At 33.0% G+C, this 18564-nt stretch overlaps 1 protein-coding gene across 3 annotated transcripts; it reads right to left on the bottom strand.

Moving 5' to 3' along the window:
- Nucleotides 1-1066: 1066 nt before the first annotated feature.
- Nucleotides 1067-9647, bottom strand: LOC110111073 (protein OSB1, mitochondrial). Of its 3 annotated transcripts, none has more exons than XM_020842767.2 (5): nucleotides 9165-9647; nucleotides 2719-2857; nucleotides 2381-2483; nucleotides 1779-1814; nucleotides 1067-1696 (listed from the first exon to the last, which is right to left on the bottom strand). In XM_020842767.2, exons 1-5 carry the CDS (start codon nucleotides 9482-9484, stop codon nucleotides 1419-1421), a joined length of 876 nt encoding a protein of 291 aa, XP_020698426.1. In that variant the 5' UTR covers nucleotides 9485-9647; the 3' UTR covers nucleotides 1067-1418. The 3 variants fall into 3 exon arrangements, with proteins under 3 accessions (XP_020698426.1, XP_020698427.1, XP_020698428.1); XM_020842768.2 differs by having other exon boundaries at nucleotides 1779-1810; nucleotides 2380-2483; XM_020842769.2 differs by having other exon boundaries at nucleotides 2719-2838; nucleotides 9206-9646.
- Nucleotides 9648-18564: the final 8917 nt, after the last annotated feature.

The raw sequence follows: 18564 nt of genomic DNA on the forward strand, positions 1-18564 counted from the left end.
AAACAATCTTCAAACTATAATCAAACTTTGATGGAACCATACAACAACAACAAGCCTTTGTCCTACTACGTGCGATCGGCTACATGAATCCTTTTTCGCCATTAAGTCCGATTAAAAGTCAAATTCTCATTTAAATCTAATAAAGAAAGATTATTTCTAATATTTTCTAACCAAATCTTTTTAAGTCTAACTCTATCTTTTTCTTAACATAAGTCAAATCTAATACTTCAACTTTCCTAACCGGGTCATTAGAAAGACCTCCGTTTAATGTGACCAAACCATCTAAGGCGACTCTCTCTAATCTAATTTTGATGGAACCATGATGGTGTAATATTCAAATAATTTTCAAACTATTATTATACCATGATCAAATAATCTTTGATCATAATTCAAAAAACTTTCAAACCATAATCAACTTATGATAGAATGATGATCAAAATCTCTTCAAACATCTTCAATTATGGATCAATTGTAGGCAAAGATTATTTATGGAAGGATCAACAATATTTTCAGAGTACAATTATAGATTGAGGATTTTTCGACTAAAACACAAACATTATATAACCATAATTCGAAAGTTATTCGACCATAACTTCAAGATTATTTGACCATAATTCAAAATTTAAGGTGATTCTAGTAAGTTCTTGAATATGATGTTTGAAAGGTATTATGGGTTTATGATTTTGAATGCAAATAGCATATTAAATCATAAATAACCAACAAATAAAATCATTGTAACATTTTCGGATGATAAAAACATAGAAATCATAACCATGAAATTTCACAACCACCCAAACACTCATGCTCTACAATCAACAAAAATGGAAAAAGTAATAGGAAAAAGGATCAAAATGCTCATATAAGTTTCGTTTGGGATGACTTTCTTACTGCTTCTTAAAACAACTTTTTAATACAAAAATCATTAGAAAGATGTTTTAAGAAGCAGTAAGAAAACCGTCCCAAACGAAGCCATAATTGAAAGGTCATGCAAGGGTTCTAACTCTATTTGTTAAGAAGCGGAGATACTTTGACCCAAAACAATTTTCAGGCTTATTTCCCAAAGAAATTAAACAACGAGCATATTCTTCCATTACTACTATTATGAAGCATATAAAATCAAATTTTCATGCACATTCTATATATCTACTAATATTTACAATATTTTTAAAATTTCTAATTCAACTCATCTCATGCCTATTTTTAAAAAAAAATTTCCACCACATGACACTAGATTTTGGGATTTTAACAACCAATTTGCCAAGCAACATTATGACCCTTCCTGAAATTCTTCTAATAAATTATCATACCTTTTCCCAATACAGAATTCTGAAGTACAATTCCCCTTCATATGTTCAAGCACTGCTTGTTCTATTAATCCATGTCTGCCTCCAGTGCAAGCATTCTGATAGAGAAAATAGTTAAAAATCCTTGAATTTCCACTTGCATGAATCAAGCAAAATGTTGGCATCCCTCTTCAAGCTGCTTGCTATGTTTGCATCATACAGTTGAAGCTGCTCTCTTACCCAAGGAGGGTCATCTGGACTAAGCCACAAACATTCCTTGGTATCCTTGTGTTTGAAGTCTGGAAAGCTAGGGTTTTTCTTAGACCTCCTGTTGTCCCACCACTCACTGGGGCTAGCAAAGAACAGCTGCCAAAGATGTAGCCTTTCTAAATTCTGCTTTTCAGGTATTGTGCCTATGATAAAAGCAAAAGAACACAGTGTTGTCGAGGAATCGGTATCGTGTATTTTGCGGTTGGATTAAGAAGATGTACTCACCAGATTCACCTGCCATTTCCTCCTTCAGTGAAGAACCTGCAATGGACCAACTTCAAAGGTCAAAATTGTTGCGGAGTTGCATAATACAAATACAACAACAACATCAAGCCTTTATCTCACTACTTGGGGTCGGCTACATGAATCCTTTTTTGCCATTGTCTTGTTAAAAGTCAAATTCTCATTTAAATCTAATAAAATTAAGTCTTTGTCCCACTACGTGCGGTCGGCTACATGAATCCTTTTTCACCATTGTGTCCTGTTAAAAGTCAAATTCTTATTTAAATCTAATAAAGAAAAATCATTTCTAATATTTTTTAAACAATTCTTTTTAGGTCTATCTCTGCCTTTCTTAACATAAGACAAATCTAAAGCCTCAATCTTCCTAACCGGGTCATCAGAAGGCCTCCGTTTAATGTGACCAAACCATCTAAGGCGACTTCTCTCTAATCTTATATTCTGTTGGAGCTACTCCAACCTTTCACGTATATGCTCATTTCGTATCCTATCTCTAAGGGTAAAGTCACTCATCCACCTAAGCATCCTCATCTCTGCAACACTTAGCTTAGTAAAAAGAAAAAAAAGATAGTGGACAACATAATCACCAGATAGGGAAGATGGTAATTTCCCTGCGTCCGGTTCTACCGGCATTGATGTTGTGCAATGCTGTTCGAGTCGTCTCACAAAATTTAAATCTTGCACAAAAACCTGTAAAAAGAGTGTTGAACGAATCCATTAGATGACATAGCAAAATAAAGTTAGTAGTATTTGTGAATTGACAATCTGCCAAATGACTTCCTTCCTTTACTCTCAGAAGAAATGAATATAAGATCCTTGATTTTCACAAGAAAAAATGATCAAACAAACCGAAAATGGAAGAAAATTAGAACAACGAGAAATTGAGAATTGAAAAAAATGTGCAGTGGAGGTTTACAACTCTAACCTTGTAAATGATTTCAGACCGACCACTTGCATTGATCCTTTCATATGAGCCTAAAGGACCAGAAACGTAAATGAAATCATTCTGTTTCAAATGCTGCAGTGATATTTCTGCCAGCTTACCCTGCATCCGAAGGCAAACACTGCTAAAATGTTAGCAACTACAAGCAAAGATATTATCTAAAATGCCTCGACAAATGACCCACCATAAATGTGTCAGCAATAAACAAATGAAGGCAAATCAGGACCACTTCATGGTAAAGGATGCCAGTGAAAGTTAAATGAAGAATTAAGTTAAAAGATTAAAGATTGATCAAAACAAAATAACAACAGTAAAATGTTAGTAACTGAAGCAAAAATTAACAAATTAAGTAGATAAAAAAGATAAAAAATTCAAAGTTGTACAACTTCAGAGGCAGAAAGGTATATATTTGATAAATTTCCAATAGAAACAGGAAATAGATTATACAAGAAGGAAGTATTGATTGAGTAAACAAATGCAAGAGTTCGACATGAAAAAATCCTAAGTATTGAGTTCAGGAGGGACCAGATTATCAGCACTACAAGTTGAAAAGTACAATATGAGCATGGGTCGATTAATAGGGTCATAAATGTCTATTGAAACTTCATTTTCCTGTCAGTGCTAAATTTACGCTACATCTAACACCTAATCACCTATCAGAAGGCCGACGTTTTATGTCACCAAATCATCTAAAGGCAATTATCTCTAATCTTATCTGCCACTGGAACTAGTCCAACCTTACTCATTTCACATTCTATCTCTAAGTGTAAAGACACTCATCCACTTGAGCATCCTTATCTCTGTAATACTTAACTTAATTTTATGCTTCTCTTTTAATGATCAACATTATGTGCTATAAAATATTGCAAGTCTTACTATCTTATAAAATTTTTGCTTAAGTTTGACCATACTCGATATTTACTATATACTCAATATTTACAGCTAACATTGAAATGTCTGGTCAAAGTGTTCTCCAAGCTTGGATCTAAAGCTGAAACATAAATTAGCAAATTACTACTCTAAGAAATCCTGAGGACTTCACAAGTATTGCAAAAGAAACATGTTAAATTCAGAGAATTGAAGAGGGAAAAGGCTTAATTTTATTATATAAAATTATCCCTATTTATATATCTATATATGATATCTTAATAAAGAAAAAAAATAATTACAAAATCATGTATAATTGCCCTAATATAATCCTTCCTAAATCAGCCACCTAAATACGGAAGGAAATCGGCATAATCTAGGTGAGACTCCTATGGATTCTCATCCTAACCGTGGGATCAAATGTCAAGGGATGGCTGGGTTTAACAGAGATAGGTGTGATCCAAGTAAGCCTCCCACAAATTCCCATCCTGGCTGTGGGATCAAGTGTCAAGGAACAATTGAGATTTTAACACTCCCCCTCAAGCTGAGGAATACAAATTTGTCATTCCCAACTTGGTAATTAGTCCCAAAAAGTAAAGTTATCAAGTCCCTTGGTGCATTATAAAGTCCTTCATTTGGTAAATTTTTTTAGAGGAATTAGCTTCAAACATTGTTGCGACAAAGGATAGTGATGAAGGCTATCTCAATAGCCTGCAAGATACAAGGCAGCAATGAAGGTTGTGTTGAACAGTAACCCTCAAGATGCTGAAAACGACAATAAAGGCTGGTGGTGGGACAACAGGTAAAGTGGATTAATTATCCTTCGGGTCCGTCTCCCTCTCGGTTCAAGGGAATGCTGACAATGAAGGCACGACAGTAAAAATTTTATAAAATTTATTTTTAAGGTTGCAGCAAGCATAAAGGATAGGAGTAGAAACATGCATCTCAAACAACTCAACACTCAACACGCATATCTCTTCCTTCCCAAGTCATTGGCTCCACCTGAACATACTCTTGTTCAATCGTCCAGTACAGGTGCAAACAAAGCCTCTGATCCCTCTAGTCTGATCATAGGAGGGAGTCTAAGTCTTGCACTCTTGTTTGTTCCTGCCCCCGCATGAGAGGAAACTCTCGGCTCTTTTCAGACACACATAGGAGGAGGTTTCGGTCGACTTTAGATGTCTCACGCAAGAGGAGCCCTCCCACTCGATCTCTCCTCGATCTTGAATGCACGAAGCTTTGATACCATGTTAATTTTAGAGAACTGATAGGGAAAAGACTTAATTTTATTATACAAAATTATCCTTATTTATATATCTATATTTGAAATATTAATAAATAAACAAATAATTGTAGAATCATGCATAATTGCCCTAATATTATCCATCCTAAATCAGCCACCTAAATATGTAAGGAGATCGGCGTGAACTAAGTGAGCCTCCCACAGATTCTCATCATAATAGTGGAATCAAGTGTCAAGGGACGGCTGGAATATAACAGAGATAGGCATGATCCAAGTAAGCATCCCACGGATTCCCATCCTGGCTGTGGGATCAAGTATTAAGGGACGACTGAGATTTTAACACTCCCCCTCAAGCTGAGGAATACAGATCTGTCATTCTCAACTTGGTAATTAGTCCAAAAAAAAATAAAGTTATCAAATCCCATGGCGCATCATAAAATCCTTTATTTGGTAAAATTTTTTATAGTAATTAGCTTCAAACATTATTGTGACAAAGGATAGCGATGAAGGCTATCTCAATAACCTGCAATGTGCAAGGCAACAATGAAGGCTGCATTGAACAGTAGCCCTCAAGATACTGGAAACGACAATAAAGGCTGGTGGCGGAACAACATGTATAGTGGATTAATTATCCTTCGGGTCCGTCTCCCACTCAATTCTCAAGGGAAGGCCGACAATAATGAAGGCACGACAGTAAAAAAAGAAAAAATTTATTTTTAGGGTTGCGGCAAGTTTCAAGGACAGGAGAAGAAGCACACATATCAAGCGACTCAACACTGAACATGCAGATCTCTTTCTACCCAGGTTGTCCACCTGAACATACTCTTGTTCGATCGGCCCGTTCAAGTGCACACAAGGCCTTTGATCCCTCTTGTCTGATCGTAGGAAGGAGTGCAGGTCTTGCACTCTTGCTTGTTCCTGCCCCCACATGAGATAAAACTCTCGGCTCTTTTCAGACACATTTTGGAGGAGGTCTCGATTGACTCTGGACGTCTCATGCAAGAGGAGCCCTCCCACTCGATCTCTCCTCGATCTTGAATGCATGAAGCTCTGATAGCATGTTAAATTCAAAGAATAGGAGAGGAAATAGGCTTAATTTTATCATACAAAATTATCCCTATTTATAGATCTATATATGATATCTTACTAAAGAAAAAAATAGTTATAGAATCAAGCATAATTGCACTAATATAATCCATCCTAAATCAGCCAACTAAATATGGAAGGAGATCAGCGTGATCTAGGTGAGCCTCCCATGGATTCTCATCCTGACCGTGGGATCAAGTGTCAAAGGACGGTTGAGATTTAACAGAGATCGGCATGATCCAGGTGAGCCTCCCACGAATTCTCACCCTGACTGTGGGATCAAGTGTCAAGGGACTATTGAGATTTTAACAAAACACACTATAATTCATTGATAATAGGTAGCTAATGAAGAATTAGTTTAGAATAGAGAAAAATAAATAAATTGGTCCTCTGACTTTTTCTAAAGGACCAAAATAGTCATCACCTATATTAAAAAACCAATTAGATCCCTTAATCTTTTAAATAGGGATAAAATTAGTCCTTATGTAAGATCATTTAAGCCCCAATTTAAAAAATCAATGGATTAAAGTGAGACTTTGAAATAGTCGGGGACCATTTTGATCCTTCATAAAGAGTAGGAAAATTGTTTTAATTTTCTTCTCATTTAGAATACTATACATTTATCCTCATAATTTAGGAGCATGGGAAACATTAATGAAAACAACATAAAAAGAATCTACCTTGAAAGCCCAATAAAAAGCGATAAAATGTAAAAGAAGATATCAAAGAACTTAGTAATGAGGTAAAATGAGGAAATTAAATTTTAAAAAAATTTGAAATCCATTAGCAATGTAGTGCTAGGCATTATGAAGGTAGCATGAGAAGCATCATGATAGCAATGTAATGCTCGACATTATAAAGGTAAAGGATGCCACTTGCTTGCTCTCTTACCAGATCTTCTTCTACAGCATTCTCGCTGTCACAATCCTTCTTTTCTTTGCATTCATTATCAGCAGCAACTAGGCCGTTATTGATTCTTTATTGCACATTTACTCGTAGATTTATATGGTGTTTTTTTTCATATATGTTTTAGCTTAATAACACCTCTTATGCTACCTAATATTTGTTTCAATCCAATATCCTAAAATAGACAGTTAAATAGTATGTCCAGATTAAGACATGTTTAACAATTGTCATACCAATCAGTTTTAGAGAAATAATAGTTTCTTTGGATTTACCAAGTTCATTAAATCCTATTTAACTTAAAGTCAAACAAGCCTTTAGCTTTAGATGAAAATTATGATAAAATATTAATAGTTTGGTCATAGCATTATGAAAAGGATATGAATTAAAATAGAGTAAATATTTAAATAGATGACACAAATTTGTAAAAATCATTTCTATAAATTTCGACCTCATGAAAAAGGACACCAGTTTCAATATCAATATGTTAGCTCAAAACTTATATTTCTTTATAAACAAATAGAACTGGGTTTCAAATAAAAACAAAAAAATTAATTTGAATTATAATTACCTCAATATTGTTCCACCCTATCATACATTATATCTAATACTTAATACAGAAGATTCTGTCTCCCTCCGAATGAGGAATACCACAATTCCCTCTTCACCCAAATTTCTCAGATAGAATATCAAATGTACAGTTCTTAAACGGCTAACTAATGACAATCATATTTTGTCGATATCTAAATTCTCAAAATTCTCAAAACAAATGGGTTTGATGGCTTCCTCATTGGGTTCATTGCTTGTCCAGACAAAAAACACCATGAATGATGCTAGCTTTCACCATCCCACCTCTATTTAGTAACTCATTGATCAAAATTTTGCTCCTATCCAGCATTACAACCACCATACTCCCACATGCTCTCAACCTTGATGCTTGTTTTCACATTAGGACAGCCACTAAAAAAACATCTGAAATGAACTCAAGTCTTATAATTGAAAAATGAACTCTATCATAACTCCATGAATAATCAATCAATAAAAAAATATATATATAATTGAAGTTATGGTTAACAACATCGCAGTAGTAGGGTTTAACATTGATCAAGAATACATCATACTTTATATTATTGATGGCCTACCATTAGCATATTAATCTTTTAAAATTGTTATTCACATTGAACTAATATCTATTAGACTTTATAACCTCTACTCACTTTTATGTAGTGAGGAAATCAACATTGCTAACGAGCATACCAAAGAATCCACATCCCCTAACCCTCACATTGCCCTCATTGCATCTTCTGGAATGAGCAACTCCTCATTAGCATGTAGACAAGGTTTTGAATCCTTGAACCATATCAAACAAGATAGTTATTATCTTACCCAAAATAGCAGAGTTAGGTCCTTTTCTAGCTCCATTTTCTGACAGATCAGTGAAAAATCTGATTACTCTACACCAATGTATAAGCATTAAACAAACCTCAGGTCCTCAACTACTCATCAACACCACCACCACAAGCTTTAGTTGCCACACCTAGAACTTCTTCCACAGGCTTATTGATTTTGTTGTGACCACCGATCTCATTTTTTATCCAGACAAGATCCAACTTTCCACTCTAGATAGAGACTCAAAACAGTTCTTGTGCATAACAGACAATCCCTTCCTATCTCAAATACTGGATAAGGCATCTTATTCACACCATATCGTAAGTTCTCTCTCCCTAAGCTACTTCAAGTATTGCATCTTTCCCGTATATTTCTTTTAGTCCACTTGCTCATCATTGACAATTTTGTTATCATATCCTTTGATGCTTGCAGCTATTTTACTAAGGATCTAAGGATAAACAAAACCATCCTCCGAGGTCACTGTCATAACAAATTGTACCACTTTCTCTATCCAACCACAAATCCTCTATTCATGCTCTACTATCCATCCTCATATCTGCAATTGTTTGGCACAAGAGACCCGGCCACCCCAGTGATGAAACTCTATCAACTATATTTTAATAGCACAAATCTCTCAACATCTCTCCTAAATCATTATTTTGTATTACTTGTAATTTTTCTAAATCCATCATTAATGTATTTTCTGTGCCTACCAATCACCTATACAACCACTGAAACTTACACATGTAGATGCATGGGTCCTCAGTAATCTCCCTTCAATGTTATAAACACTATATGTCCTTTACTGATGAATGCTCATCGTACCGGAAATACCTCAGAAATTCATTCACTACAAATTTATAGTTGAGACTCCATTAAACAAAATAACTACGGCAAAAACAGGAGCCTGTAGAACTGCCACGTGATTAACGAATCTCACCAGAAACACGATGAGTTCTGCAAACGCGGATCGCTCCTCACCTTTAGAAAGGCGAAAGCCCGCATACCGTGGCTGCACTCGCCCGAGCTTCGCACGCGGCTAACTATCGTTCCAATGAAACTGCAAACATTATAGCGCAGCTTCCGAGGTGCCGCAATTGAAGGTGGACGGAGCATCGAACGGCGGTAGGCGATGCTTTCGGGTACTATACTTCCGCTACTGAAGGAAGAGAAGAAGCTGACGAAAGGACCGGAAGAGAAGTTGTCGAAGAAACTTTGGGAAATGGCGCAGGAGGAGAGGAATCGAGATAGGGACCTCATGGAGACGGGAAGCAGCTAGGGTTTTGGTCACCGACGGCAGGTCGAGAAGACGACCGCTCCAAGAGGTGTCGAGTCACGAAGGAAACGAAGGAGCTTAGGACCTAAGTTTCGGGTTCGATGTGGGTGATGGGCGGGTCACGGTTGGTTTTCCGGGCCCAAATTGGCTGAATGCTTTGGATATATGAGGAGCTTAAACTTTGAAACATGGTTTAAAATTGCGCAATATGAGGCTCGCCTTGAGGCCCGCTTTTGCGCAATTCTAGTAAAAAACGTCTCGATGCTTACGCCTCGAGTTTTTGTTATGAGGCTTGCGCCTCAACTTGGTTGAGACCCGCCTTAAGGCTTTATGTTTACACAATCTTTTGATTTTGAGGCTTACGCCTCAAAACGCCTTGAGGCTTACGCCTCGCCTCACGAATGAAAAACACCTCAATACCCGAATACACAATTTTAAACATTGCTTTGAAATTGATCACTAAATTGATCATTTAGATTTTAAATTGAATTATAAATTATTTAAAGTAAAATATATTAATTTTATAAATTATTTTTATTTATTATTTAATATTATTAATTATCATTATCAAAATATTTAAAATTTATTTGTAAAAAATATATCAAATTTTGTATGTTGTGTAATTAGAAAATTTGATTTAGAATTCATTTGTGATATTTTTTTACTGCTTTATGAAGTAGTTTCTTAGTACAATTTTTTTTTTAATTTGTACTAAAAAATTACTACATAAAACAGTACGAAAGATATCCCAAATGAAGCATTAATACACATCATAATTCATATTGTTTATCGGCCAATATCTACTTGTATTTATGCCAAATAGGCTGGAAAGCGACTTTGGACATGAAAACACAAAGGGACAAACAGCCTTCAAAATAGATTGGTTTGGGACGATTTTCTTACTGCTTCTTAAAATAGCTTTTCAGTACAAAAATTACTAGAAAACTATTTTAAGAAGTTATAAGAAAATCTTCTCATATGAAGCCTTAGTGTGAAGATAAGCCATAGCTATCAAAAAATGAAAGCATTGAGAAAATTGCTTTAAGAAGTAGTAAGAAAGCCATCCCAAATAAAACCTAAATTTTAGATTTTATAGAGTTTGTGTTTTCACTAATAAAATTATGAACAATACTTTCTTTGAAATGATTTGGAGAAGATGCAAATCTTGATTTTATAATATTTCACAAAAATATTGAAAGAAAAAAAAACACCACCTTAAAATTTTATAATAATCTTACAAAATATTTAAGTTTCGTCTGGGGCTGCTTTCTTACTTTTTCTTATAGTAACTTTTTAGTACAATTTTTGTACTAAAAATTTACTTTAAAAAGCAATAAAAAAAACCGTCTCAAACTAAGCCTTAGAGAAAGAATCTCCAAATGATTTGCAAAGAATACTTAGTTATTCTCCCAAAGAAATATGCTGCTTGAATTCCTTGCCAAGAGAAAATACATAGAAACGAAGCCTGTTACTATGATTTTTATTTTCAATCCTTTACAGCCTAATATGGAAATAAACTAGCCGTTGAGACAGATTCTGAAATGTTTGAATACAACAGGAACAGGAAAGCTTAGAAATTTTCATACTGAATGTTCTAGTGAACAATAATTTCATCACATATGCAAAGAAATGACTGATTTTACATTCGAAACCTAGGACTGCAAACGATCCGAGCCGAGCAGAGTATGTGAATATTCATGTTTAAGTTCATTTATTATCATCTTGTTCAAGTTCGGTTCATGCTTTATTCGAGCTTTATTATTTGTATTCATGTTTGATTTGTTTATATTAATCGGTGTTCATTTTTTATTTATGTTCAGTTTGTTGAATGATTATCGAGCTTTAAACAAACAAGCCTTAACAAGCGATATTCATGAATATATTTAGCAAATTTTTTAAACTATCAAACAAACACGTTTATGAACAAACCGAACTGAACATAAAAATAATTATAATTAAATAATATATAATATCTATTTAATAAATATGTTAAATTTATTTCATTTAGCATTTATCATAATATTTAATTACTTTAAAATTTATTAATTAAAAATAATTATATCATTATGGTATAATAAATTTAAAATATTTGTATTATGTATGTTTATCAATTTTAAAATTAAATGTTAATAGAGTTTTTATCGAGCTTATTCAAGAGTTTTAAATAAAAAATGAATCAAACTTTATAGAACTTCTTATCTAGCTTAATGTCAAGGTCGTTCACCAGCTTTAAATGATGTTGTTTGTGAACACAAATGAGTCGAACACATTAGTATTCAAACTTGTTTATTTAAGGATCGAGTATTTAAAATATTGTTCATGTTTATTTGTTTAGTTAATTAAACGATCACAAACAAGTTTTAATCGAACCGAGCAACGAGTAGTTAGTCTAACGCTTGGTTCACTTGCAGCCCTATCGAAACCATTTAAATCTTAGGCTTCGTTTGTGACAGTTTTCTTAGTGCTTTCTAAAGTAGCATTTTAGTAGAAATTTTTATTAAACTAAAAATTTTTATATTAAAAACTATTTTTTAAAGGCAAATAAAAGCTATCCTAAATAAAATTTTAGTAAGAAAGCAATAATAGATTGTGTAAGAAGTTTTAGATATTACAAAGAGCCAACCACATGACTATAATATTATGGATTATCATATGGAATGATAACAATACATTATCTTTAACTGAAATTTTGGTTCCTATAGAGGAAAAAATTGGCTCGCAACCATCAATGTTAGGTCATTTTAATAAGTTCACATATATTTGGTCTGTGTAAGATGTAATCTGGTTCAGGCAAGTTTCATTTGAATGCTAAGAAAATATAATATATCTCCTGTACATTACATGTTGAAAATTGTATATAAATCTATGAGTAAATGTTAAATTGTCTTCTCATTATATCCGACTGATAGGATATTATCCACATAAATCAAAATATAAATCGGCGTGTTCCTATGATGATAAATTAAGGCTTCGTTTGGGATGGCTTTCTTGTTGCTTCTTAAAACAGATTTTTAATACAAAAGTTTAAATTTTTGTACTCGAATGCTGCTTTAAGAAGCAGTAAAATAGACGTCCCAAACGAAGCCTAAGTTATAAATCACTTGAAGTTTATATACTCATCTAAGCTTCTCTTTCTTCTTTAGTCATATAAGTGTCCTTAGAAGGAGGTTAAATTTTCCACCTAACTAAGAATCAAGTTGATGTGTCCATTGGCAGGGAAAGTTTCTCTAAAATGATGTCTTTAATATTCAAGAATAGTGGGGTATGTGGAACATACAAAATTGGACTTTTGTCTCCTATGATAGGGTTATCTTGCAATTATTGAGGCTTAATTTCATAATAAGGTAGTATATCCTCAACATTAAAAAGAGGACTGTATATTTTAGAAGGCATTTTAAGGTTGATTCGTATTCTTACCAATTTTGAAGGGCCATAAGACCTAGCATGAAGCTTCCTATATTTAGTGGGATGACCCTTTGGAGAATTACAATTAAGGCATGATCTATTTTGTTATATTTTTAAGAAAAAATATTTAAAATCTACTACACTTGTATATTTATTATTGAATTTATTGCTTTACTTATTCATGTAGATCATGAAAATTTATGCAAAAGTGAATGAAGCATATGAAATGAATATTGGTGAATATTTGCAATATTAATTGGTTTCATTTTGTTATAACCATAAAAAACTTTAAAAAGCTTTTCTTTATTTCATTATAAAAACATTAATATTATATACAAACTAAGAAGTAGGGAGATGCAAGTCCTAAGTGTCTAAATTCTTACCTGCTAAACACCTTAGAAAGTTGCCCAAGGATCTATTAACAACTTTTATTTGACTATCTATTTGATAGTGAAATACAAATGAAAATTTTAATTGATGATAACCTATGTAGTATAACAATTTCTATAAGAAAAATTTTAGTTATGTAGGATGCATCCTTATAAGTTATGAGCATGGCAAGAAATGTACCATATTGGAGAACCTATCAATAACTTTTAAAATACTATCATGTTCATGAGATGTTTTTGGAAAATCCAAAAATAAAATCCTTGAAAATATCCTACCAATTAATTAGGTTAATAAGGGAAGAGGAAGAGTAGCGTGCATGCCAACTTTTTGTTTAGTTATTTTGATTGTTTATAAGTGATATAATAAACATTAATGTATTCAATATCTATTCTTTGGGAGGGCTAAAGAAACCTTTATTCTAACCTTTATCTACTAGCTTAATAGTTTTATTCTCGCCAACGTGTCCCACCATACCACCAAAATAAAGTTTAATTATCAGAAAATCTTGAAGATATGATATAGGAATATATTGCTTATTGTTTCAATAAAAAGTCATGAAAAACAAAAAAGGCTAGTTGAAGAAAAAGATTTATCTAGGTAGTCATGTAAAGAAGATGAAAATCAAGGTAAGCAAAATAGTCATCTATAATTCTTAAAAAGTAAGGAATTTGTTATTCTAAAGAGGAGATGACTAAAGTAACTCACAATAAGACCACAGTAGCTTTATTCTCTATACATAATTAGTATTTTAAAATGAAAAATAGTCTCAGAGAAATTCTACCCACTTTACCCTCTATGATTAAATTTATTTGAGTTTTGAAAAATATAGGGGCATAATGTTCAAATTATAAGATAGATTCATTATGTATTAGGTAGTGTCACTAGTGTTTAATGGATATGATAACAGCATAAAATTCTCTCATATAAGTGTAGTAGCATTATTTGCCTCATTTAATTTGTCACTAAAGTAAGAAACAAGATTATTGTCTTGACTAAAAATTCCAATAATGCCGATCTTAAGGGAATTACAAGATACTTCAAAGGGCTTCGCAAAATTAGGTAATTTTAGGAAAGGAAAACATGTCATGTAGACTTTAATCTAATTAAAGGTTTTATAGTGTTGCTTCTTGTGTGGGCTTTATATCACTATTATGATCAAATTGGTGGATAGGAGTGTGACATCCCTTAAGTAAAAAGAAACTAAACTCTTAAACATTGAGATACCTTTTGATTTAATGGTTAGAATTTCATTAAGAAACTCCACATTTAAGTGTGCTCGTCTTGGAAAAATCTTAGGATGGATAACCTCATAGGAAGTTACACCAGCATGAAAAAATTATGAGGCCCTTAGGCCAAAGCGAATAATATCTCTATAGTTCAGAGTTTGGGCTGTTACAAAATGGTATCAGAGCAACACATGAGTTGAAAGATGAGAACTAAGTGCCATACAATATAAAGTATTATGCCATGGGAGTCATCTCTTAAATCCTATATGGGAGAAAGTGCTATATTATGGGAGCCTCCACTTAAAGTTGTAGGGCCCACCCCTAGAATCCTATCTACCTAGTGGATGATTCTAGTATAAAAATACTGACAATGACATTAGTTACTTAAGTGGGGGAATTATGAAATCTCGTAAGTAAAATGAAGCTAAACTCTTAAACATTGAGATTTTTGTTGATGTAATAGTTTAAATTTCATTATGAAACTTTTGAATTAAGTGTGCTTATCCCAAAAAAAAATCTTGAGATGGGTGACCTCTTGGAAAGTTACATCAATAGGATAAAATTGTGAGTCTCTTAGGCCAAAACAGATAATATCTTGATAGTTAATAGTTTGGAATATTACAAGGGGCTATCCTAAGATGTTGAGGAGATTAAGTTTATATTTGGTAGAGTTTAAATTTGAGTGAAATCAGGGTTGGGAAGGAGTTAGTAGTGAGCTAATCCAATTCCTAAAACCAACCAAAATTTAGAGCCCTAGGTTCTAACTCTAATAACTTACTCTATATAAGTCCAAAACATGAAAAAAAAAAAATCAATTTAAGGATAATAGGTATAGTTATAATTTAGAGAATTTGGAGACTTTTGGTGGAGGTTTTATAGATTTTCTTGAGATTTTCTCCATAATGATCGAAAATATTCTCCTTTTGGATGAAGGCTATAAGTAACTTAGAGCTTCTAGTACTTTATAATTTAGTAAATAAGATCCAAAAATAAATGTATGAAGATCAAATTGTAGGGTGGTAACTATGGATCTAAAGTTTTTGAGAATTTTTAGGAGAGTTTAAGTCTCCAATTGAAGGTAATCTAAAACTTGGTCGGCTCTACCTGGTTTGGCTGATTTTCCAAAAAAGCCCTCAAATGATAGTTTTAAGGGCTAGGAAAATTATGTTTATCATTTTTTGGAGTGGGGAGTGATTGGCAGTACAAAATACAAAAGAAAGAAAGCAAGAAGTAAAGAAAGATAAATTCCACTACTAACCTAAGTTGTAGTCTTAGGAGGGATATGATCACCCCACCCCTCCTAATTTGGCTTTCTATTGAGCTCCAACCAACAAATTTTTCTTCAAAATTAGGTCGTAAATACATCAATCTCCTTATTCCATAACCAATTATGTATTTAAACAAGTTACAAAAAAATTCTAATTTAGAAAAGAGGAGGGAAAGAGGAATGGGTGGCCCACACTTGCAACCACTACAACTCTCACTAGCCACTTTCTTGGCCATTCAACACTTTACTACACATTTTAGTAGCTTAATTAATTTAATCATGTGCCTTCTCTTAGCCAACTTACACATAAAATTGCTACAACAAATACTAAGTCTCACATGCATACATTACAACACCATAAATATGAAAACACATTAACAATAACATAATTACATATTGATCATGGTTTCTTCATGGCTTGAGCTTTATGCAATCTCGCTTTTCTCTTGCTTTAGTATAGGATCATCTCCATGTGCTACATCATTTTCCTTGGACCTTACAAAATTATGTTCTGAAGAGTTAAAATTTAAGTAGTCATCTGCCAAATCTTGTGTTAGTTAGCTTCTCCAACCCCTCTCTAGTAAGCCACGTGTCCTTAATGGGTGATTTTTCTCTCCATCTTACTAGGAACCTATGATCTCCAAATAGGTCCTCCTCATATGCCATGATGTGGTCCACTTAAAAAAATGAGTGTTAGTTTAGCTACTATAAAAATGATTTTGTGTTCCTACAAATGAAGTGTCATATGCGTTTGGATGTTGATAACTCTTTTATATAATATAAGATCTTCCACATTAAAAATTAGACTAAGAAATATGTCTTTAAGCAAATCATATGCATTATTGTTAATTTTGCTAATAATCTCAAGAGGCCCACAAGCCTAGCTTCCACATATGCATTTACTAATTTCTAGACAAATTGATCCATAACTAATTGTTAATTTCATAATATTTAAATCATATAAATATATCATTAGTATTAATTTATTTAATATAAATTTTAAGCATAAATTTTAAAATTAAATATGAAAATTTAGATATTAGATTTGAAAATAGATAGAATATTATTGATAAGCATATTAGTCTTGTCAACGCGTGATTGTATACTCCGGCCCACAACGGGTCCTATCTAGCCGCGATAAACCTGCGCTCTGGCTTGCTCCCCGCTCGCCTGAATCAGCGTGTTGGGTCGGGTTAAATCAAATTTAGGGCGAGTCGAGTCTGAGTTCAGATTTTAGACACGTTTGTGCAGTTGTTTCGAGTTCGGGTTGGAGCATACGAGTGCGGCTTAATTTATGATTGGACCCGAATCCGACCCAAAAACTCATTTTGACCATCATAAAGAATATATAACCTTTATTTATGAAAAAATATGAAATAACAATAGAAATGGAATTGTAAAATCACCCAAAATTTTACAATCGAAACGAAAGGAACATGAAAAACAAAAACAAAAAATCGAAAGTTTTATGATCAAACAAAATAGAAATAAAAATCAAAATCAAATTTCAAAGCATTAAATATATATATTTATTAGAATATCTCCATTGATCCAACCGAGGTTCAGCTTGGCAATCCGCATAAGCCATCCCACGTGCACCTGAGCCTTGGTTTTCCGTGCAAGCACTGAGATCCGATCGTCCATTCACTGCCAATTTATAATAAAAAAAAGATTTGAACGCAAAATCCTATCCCAGTTTATAGAGAAATTATCCAGACTTCAATAACATGGTCACACATGATAAAAATATAATTTTTATATTATCACTTATTTGTTGAGTATTTATTTCATATTTATTGAATATTTATTAATTATTTAATACTCAATAAATATATAATAAATATTCAATAAATATGTAATAAATTTTTAACAAAAATATTCAATAAATACTAAGTAAATACGCAGAGTTTGGACGTAACTCTACGTCTGGACTCTATACATAATAATTTCTCAAGTTTATATAGCTGCAGGTTATGATTTGTTCATTAGAACAATTAGTTTTTAGAAAAAATATTTGTGCGGAGTTCAGATGCAATTTTTTTAAATGTTAAAACTAATAAAAAAGGCCTACACGATAGTTATTAAAAAATGATGGAAGTCCTTAAAAGATCTCCTGCTCCCTAAAAGCTCAAAGAGCTACAAGCAAAAGGTGAAAAGAAGCACTAGGAACATATGATCCCATATATGATACAAAAAACATAAGGAAATGGTAGACCCTTTTATGGGTTCGAATGCAATTAAAATTGGCTATGTCACTTGTATACTTGATATGTATTATATAGATATTGTCTACAATATTTTACACAAATTATATACAGATGATGTGACCTATTTTAATTGAAGTCCGGACGCTTGCTACGTCTGAACTCCACACAGAATAATTTATCTATTTTTTCGAAAACTCAAAGTCAAAGTTAGCATTAAGAACTTTCTTATGAAAATAAAATTCTTCCTTGTTATGTAAGCCCATACAAGTTATACTTAATCAAACACCACATGGTAATCTTGGAGGCAGATCAATGGTTGGCTCGAGTCAACATCGTTGGTGTCATAGGTTCATCTCTTGTCTAAGCTGCATGTATTAATGCACCAACAGATGGTGCTCAAGAAAATATAATTTTTATAAGAGGTTATGAATTTAGAGATCTCATTGAGGCGAAAATTTCCAAAGATGAAGGAAATTGGTATTGTTAAGGTTGTGAAGTTTGTGAGAAGAGGCTTTAATAGGTTTATTAACCATCAAAGCATAATGTTTCGCCTCTTTGAGGATATGGTT

The sequence above is a fragment of the Dendrobium catenatum genome, unplaced genomic scaffold, assembly GCF_001605985.2.
Source record: "Dendrobium catenatum unplaced genomic scaffold, ASM160598v2 fragScaff_scaffold_483, whole genome shotgun sequence".
Classification (NCBI taxonomy): Eukaryota; Viridiplantae; Streptophyta; class Magnoliopsida; order Asparagales; family Orchidaceae; genus Dendrobium; species Dendrobium catenatum.